The 7,500-nt window shown below is 40.4% G+C and overlaps 1 protein-coding gene across 1 annotated transcript in view; it reads left to right on the top strand.

Moving 5' to 3' along the window:
* The window catches only part of LOC119573997 (voltage-dependent T-type calcium channel subunit alpha-1H-like), a 94,214-nt gene that overhangs the window by 15,279 nt on the left and 71,435 nt on the right, over positions 1-7,500 (top strand). The window contains exons 3-4 of the mRNA XM_037921095.1: positions 3,045-3,142; positions 3,549-3,720. Of these exons, the coding sequence (XP_037777023.1) occupies positions 3,045-3,142; positions 3,549-3,720 (270 nt within the window). The remainder of the gene's footprint in view (positions 1-3,044; positions 3,143-3,548; positions 3,721-7,500) is intronic.

A 7,500-nucleotide genomic window follows, 5' to 3' on the forward strand; every position in this document is an offset into this window, starting at 1 on the left:
CCAGTTCCTCCTCAGATCCACTCCTAATCCTCCCAATCCTCCTCATCCTCTTCTCCTGATCCTTCTTCTTCTCTCCTTTCGTGGCTTGTTTCCCCTCCCTTTCTCTTCCCTTCATATCACATCCATTTCACTGGCGAAATGACTTCGTTGCCTAATCTCTTCGTGGTTATGCGGTCGTATATTTAGCTAATGGACATTTTTATTCTCTTTCTTTATTTGGGGTGATTTTAAATCCACTTGTCGTTCTCCTTCGCTTCTGCGGAGACCCTGGATCTCCGTGGCCGGTCGCCCTCCCCTCCCTCCCCTCCCTCCCCTCCCTCCCCCTCCCTCCCTCCCCTCCCTCCCCTCCCTCCCCTCCCTCCCCTCCCTTCCTGGCTCGCAGCTCAGGCACAGGAGACGCGGCCACTTGTTGCACTTTCTGCCTGGGCCGCCCCGCGCGCTCGCCTTTATGCGGCGCCCCTTCTCGACTCGTTCGCCTTTTCGCTCTCCCTCTTTTGTTAATCCCTCTCTCTTTCTCATACTCAATTGGCTTTATATATATATATATATATATATATATATATATATATATATATATATATATATATATATAATATATATATATATATATATAAATATAATATATATAACATATATATAAATATATATATTTAATATATTATATAATATATTTATAATTATATATTCATATATATATATATATATATTATATATATTATATATATATATATATATATTAATGCACATACATACATACATATACATACATACATATACATACATATGCATACATATACATACACACATACATATATATTTATATATATATGTATATATAGTATATTATATAATATATATTAGATATATATAATATATTACTATATATACATATATACATATATATATATATATTATAATATTATACATATATATATATGTATATATATATATTATATATAATATATATATATATATATATATTAAATAAGGCCGCGGTGGCGAATGGTTAGAGCGTCGGACTCAAGACTGTCACGACGGCAATCTGATTTCGAGGGTTCGAGTCACCGACCGCCGCGTTGTTCCCTTGGGCAAGGAACTTCACCTTGATTGCCTACCTAGCCACTGGGTGGCTAAGCCAGCCCAAGTCAAGTGCTGGTCCCAAGCCCGGATAAATAGAGAGAATGATTACCTAAAAAGGTACCACCGGCACTCTCCGTGGAAAGGAACTGGGGACCCTACCACGTACTCACTCCAAGAGCATCACAACATGAAAACTACAATTAAGTATCATGCTGTGACCACGGCGGCTCAGACATAAACCTACCGTTAAAAAGAAGATATATAATATATATATATAATATATATACATATACACATATACATATATATATATATATATATATATATATATATATATATATATAATAATATTACATAATATATATATATATATATATATACTATATATATTATATATATATATATCTATATGTGTGTGTGTGTGTGTGGTGTGTGTGTGTGTGTGTGTGTGTTGTGTGTGTGTGTGTGTGTGTGATGTGTGTGTGGTGTGTGTGTGTTGTGGTGTGTATGTATTTGTATGTATGTAGTGTATGTATGTGTATGTGTATGTGTATGTGTGCGTGTGTAAATTTATTAATTGATATATTTTATTATATATATATATTATATATATATATATATTATATATATTATTATATATATATTATATATTATATTATATATATATTATTATATATATATATATATATATATATATATCTATATATATATATATATATTCAGCTTCTCTCTTCCCTTAACCTATCCAGCAATTTACTCACTTATCCACCTATCCCTCCCTCCTTCTCTTCCTCCCTCCCTTCCTCCCTCCCTACCGTCCCTCCCTTCCTCCCTCCCTCCCTTCCTCCCTCCCTCTCCTCCTCCTCCCTCCCTCCTTCCCTCCCTCCTTCCCTCCCTCCTTCCCTCCCCCCCTCTCCCGGAACGCCCCCCTTAACCCGGTATACGGGAAAGGCTGTCCGCCTACAACTTGTTGCTATTGATTTTGGTGGTGTATGTCTTGGAGGCAGGGGGAGGGAGGAGGATGGGGTGTGGGGAGGGGTCGCTGCCGTTCTTGCCTTTGTTTTCCCCGGAAAGGATGGTTCTCAGCCCCCCCCCCATCCCTCCACCCCTTTTACCTCTCTCCTTTCATGGCGGGAGTCGCTCTACCACATACGCAGGATCCATCCTCCTCCTTCTCCTCCTCTTCTTCCTTCTGATTTGTACTCTCTTCTTCTCTCCTCTTCTGACTTTCTATCTTCTCCTCTCTTCCTCTTCCTCCTCCTTCTTCTTCCTCTTCATCTTCTTCTTCACCTCTCCTTCTTTTTCTTATTATTCCCCCTCTTCCTCCTCCTCCACCTCTTGTTCCTCTTCCTCCTCCTTCTCCTCCTCCTCCTCAATTTTTATTCTTCTGTTTCTTTTTCCTTTTCTTCCCCCTCCCCTATTTTTTCTTCTTCTGTTTCTTTTTCTTTTTCTTTCCCCTCCCCTCCTCCCTCTCCTCCTTCCCCTCCCCCTTCCTTCCCACTCGTCATTAGCGTTCTGATAGCGTTACGGCTCCAAAGTTTCCATTTGGTAGAAAGATATGCCGATGTGAAGATAGTCATGGGGGATGACACTCTTGCCATTTTTTTTACCAATGGTTTTAAGGGCTGGATGGCAATTCATGTGATCATTTTTGTCTTCATCTGTTTGTTTTTTTTTAGATATTCATTCATGTACTTGCAGTCAGTATTATCTGTAACAATATAATTTCTGAAAAAAACGAAGATAAAGACATTTGAAATGAGACAGAACACAGTGAGACGAAAACTAATATTACTCCCGTTCTTTTCCAGTATTTCCTTTCCTTTCTTTTTCTATAAAAGCAGCAGCGTCATGCATTTTATGACGGCGCGGCGTAGCGAAGCGGAACAGTATTAAGCATAAAGTGCATGGTAAACACTCCGCACTATATTTTGTGATGAAATAACGCCTCCTCTCCTCTGCAGGGGCTTGGAGTACTGCCTGGCGATGGAGAACATGAATATCTCGGCCATCAGGACCATCAGAGTACTTCGGCCGCTCAGGGCAATCAACAGGATACCCAGTGAGTACTCTCGGTGCCGGGAGCGGGAGTGGGGGGGGGGGCAGTGGGATGTTGACAATATGGTTTTGATTATTTTTTCTGGATCTTCGAATTAGAATTTCCCGTAAGATGTGATGGAGTGAAAGGTAGAAGTTTAGTGATGTATAAAATAGGTTGATATCAGATGATAGTAACTAGTAATCGTCCGAGTAGTAATGATGATATGATGATCTTCATGATAGTGATAGTACTATTTAAACCCCAAAAAGGATGGATAATGAGCACATTCATATATCAAATTATTCACATGACCGTTTTAAGTAGAGCATCTTCGTCCCTCAAACCTTCCCTCGGGTTCCCCTCAGCTCAACCTGTTAACTGAAAGCCCGTCCTCGAAGTTGATTACTGTCCCCTTCCTCTCCTCCAGGTATGAGGATCCTGGTGATGCTCCTGCTAGACACGCTGCCCATGCTGGGGAACGTCCTTCTGCTGTGTTTCTTCGTCTTCTTCATCTTCGGTATCGTGGGCATGCAGTTGTGGGCGGGCATGCTTAGGCAACGTTGCTTCATTGACATTCCCGAGAACGTGACGCCGCAGCAGTAAGTCGGGTTTTTCTTCTTCTGTCTTTTCTCTTTTTATATCTTCTTTTCTCTTTTTTTCGGTTAATTTTAGTGACATCGGCAGACTTTCTCTCTGAGACTGGGGTATTATTGGCACTCTTCTATTATCACAGACGCGCTCAGGAGCATATGACGAGACACTTCCTTCACACACTGTACACACCGTGGGCGATGGAATCCGTCTCTCCGGATAATACGCACATGAATAAAGGTGGAGGGGCGATGGTTGCAAAAGCCACCCTCTTCTTCGACATATATAGACAATTGGGTTCTTCTTATGCGTCCAAACATTTGTGGACTGATACAAATATTATATGAATATTCATAGAATGAATACTACATATCCACAGAAATTATACACGACAACCCGGGTGCAAAACGGGTAAATATTCCCATAAGACATCAGCAAACCGCTTTTTTTGGGTCAACTCGTGACACTAACGATGTGACGTCATTCCCTTGCTTACGCCAAGCCGTCATGTCGCTAACACTGTATCCGTAATAGGGGATTCTTCCATTGTTCTTCTAAAGCAAAGATTGATTTGATATTCTGGTTAATAGTACCTTCACCAACCTTTTTTAATTGTTGTTATTAATTTTCCAGGACATTTCATTCTCATCGGCAGAGAGAGTAGATGATTAGAAAAAAAACACTAATAAATATTCCTTTTCTTCTTTCTTTCTGAATATGTCATTTGGGATATTTCTTTGGTATCCAGAACATTTTCTGTTTGAACAAATTTGTTTTTTTTTTGGCATATATATATAATTCATCTCTTTTGATGATCACTTACCTTAAAAAAAAATTCATCCATCCTTTTTGTTATTTCTTTCAGAGGAGTTGAACTAATTTATTACAAAGAGATCAAGGCGAAAACGTAAGATAAAAGACAAATCTATATATAAAAAAAACAAAAAAAAAATCAAAAGTGAGAGTGGAAACCATCGTAGAAAACGGGAGTGCGTTTCCTTGCAGACTTACTTGAAATTTTCCTTTGTGTCGTCATCGTTTTCTTTTTCCTTCGTTCAAGAAGTCAGTGTTTGATGGGATGGTTTTTCCTTTTTTGTATTTTTTTCTCTTCTTTTCTATTGTCTTTTTTTCCGCCGTGATCTTGGCGCGTCCTCGGCTGGATGAATTTGCGCTTCCGGCATTTAAGCGACGCCGTGGAAAAGATAAATAGAGAAGAAAATATATAGTTGATGAATATACCTTTCTCGGAAATCCGTCTCTCTCTCTCTCGCTCTCTCTATCTATCTATCTATCTATCTATCTATCTATCTATGTCTCGTCTCTCTCTCTGTCTGTCTCTCTGTCTCTGTCTGTCTCTCTGTCTCTGTCTGTCTGTCTCTGTCTGTCTGTCTGTCTCCTCTCTCTCTCTCTCTCTCTCTCTCTCTCTCTCTCTCGTTCTCTCTTCTCTCTCTCTCCTCTCTCTCTCTCCTCTCTTCCTCTCTCTCTCTATCTCTCTCTTCTCTCTCTCTCTTCTCTCTTCTATCTCTCTCTCTCTCGTCTCTCTTCTCTTCTTCTCTCTCTCTCTCTCTTCTCTCTCTCTCTCTCTCTCTCTCTCTCTCCTCTCTTCTCTCTCTCTCTTCTTCTCTCTCTCTCTCTCTCTTCTCTCTCTCTCCTCTCCTCTCCTCTCTCTCTCTCTCACCCCACACACACACACACACACACACACACACACACACACACACACACACACACACACACACACACACACACACACACACACACACACACACACACGTACACACACGCACACACACACACACACACACACACAATACATATATATATATATATATATATATATATATATATATATATATATATAAATACACTACATACATACATACATACATACATACATACATACATACATACATACATACATACATACATACATACATACATATATATACACATATGTACACACACACACACACACACACACACACACACACACACACACAACACACACACACACACACACACACACACACACATTATATATTAATATATATATTATTATATATATATATATATATATATATATATATATATATATATATATATATATATATATATATATATATATACATATATCATCATCATCAACATTATCATTGTTATAAGTAGTATCATTATCATTGTCATTAGCATTAATATAAAGGCCAAGGCTTAAAGACAGATTACTCTGTCGCTGTCTTTGAAATGGCGCTTTAAAATACATGCTTCTAAAAAGGATGTTTTCGAACGGGTTAGCGGCGCGGAAAATAATTATGAAAAAAGTTGCGTCACATATTAATTAACAAGCGGAGTCAAAATAGGCATCAAAGGGCCGCTGGTCGATTCAAAAGCGGCGGCCGTTGTAGTAGCACGGCCGCATGACGTGTTTTCGGTCATGCAGGCCTGATCCTTTGTTAATTTGATTTTGGCGTATATCATATTAAGATTTTTTAAATTGATTCTTTTGATTATATTTGTTGGAAGATTTATTGAATTTTGGGTTTAGGAAAACCGTTGGAGTATCAAGGCACAGGAAGTCCTGATCATGCGTCCTCGTAGTGTTAATCTGAAGATAATGATTCATATTTGTTTTTATAATGTGTGTTTTACATATTTATTTCATTAATTGTGATTCTTATGTGATTTTTTCGTCGTATTAGATTTTTTTCCTTTTTTCTTTTGGCTTTTGCGAGCGGGAAAAGTAAGTTTGACTGCCCTGTGAGATTTCCAGCCGGTTCGACCTCGTGATTGAGTTTGTCGGCGGCTTAGAGCTTTAAGCGGAACTCAGAGATTCCCCAAAGGAACATGTCTTTGATCTGGAACAGAAAAAAAGGCCATTCCATCAAAACCAAGACGATAAATAAATGAATAGATAAATACAACGCCAGACGATGATCGATACCCCGTCCTTCCTAGAACTCCCTCCCTCCCTCCGTGTCAGATCAGTTCTCAAAACTGCTTGGAAAGCGTATGCAAGGAAGCGACCTCCGGCTGTTGGCCTAAACTCCCCGACATTTCTTGCACGCCCCCCACCCCAGCGGCGTAGAGAGTCGTGGCAGTTGAGGAAGACAATATCATAATGACGATGGTGATGATGATGATGGTGATGATTTTTCCGATGATGACTTCTGTCGATTGCCCGCTCTCGCTCGCCCGTGGAGAAGGGCTGCGTCAAGGACATGTCACGCCAGGTCGGTCCCCCACTCGGTGAGGGTGCGTGCCCCGGTGGCCGTCGAGGCGAGGGCATGTCATGGCAGGGCGTGAGCGTTGAACGGTGCTCCAACTCGCCTGGCTTTGTCACTCGCCTCGTCTTCACCCTCTCCGGGCGAGGCCTGGTGCTTCCCTCCTTCATTTGCGCCTTGGCACTTGGTTCAAAGCTTCCACGCTCAATACACGGCCAGATGTAACGAAAAGTTTGGAATCTGCGCTGCAGCTCACCTTGAAATAGTTCAGATACACTGAAGTTGTTTTTATTGCATTTATTACCAGTGATTTTCTGGGAACGCCGAGGTCAAAATGATCGAGAAAGCTAAATCTGAATATCCAGATTTCTACGTTGGTTGCCTGTGTTGTGCTGTGGCTCACCCTCCATCTTCTCGTTTGTAGACTAACTTGCCACTAGTCTTGAAATAGCCTCAAGTAACTAGCTCTTCGTCGTCCGTAGCGTGGCAGTTGTGTAACTAACGTTAGCCTCCTCCCATTTGAGAGATGAAAGTAGTTGTGCTACTAACAGGACGATGGAAAGAGTTGCG

This window comes from Penaeus monodon, chromosome 6 (genome assembly GCF_015228065.2).
Source record: "Penaeus monodon isolate SGIC_2016 chromosome 6, NSTDA_Pmon_1, whole genome shotgun sequence".
Lineage (NCBI taxonomy): Eukaryota > Metazoa > Arthropoda > Malacostraca > Decapoda > Penaeidae > Penaeus > Penaeus monodon.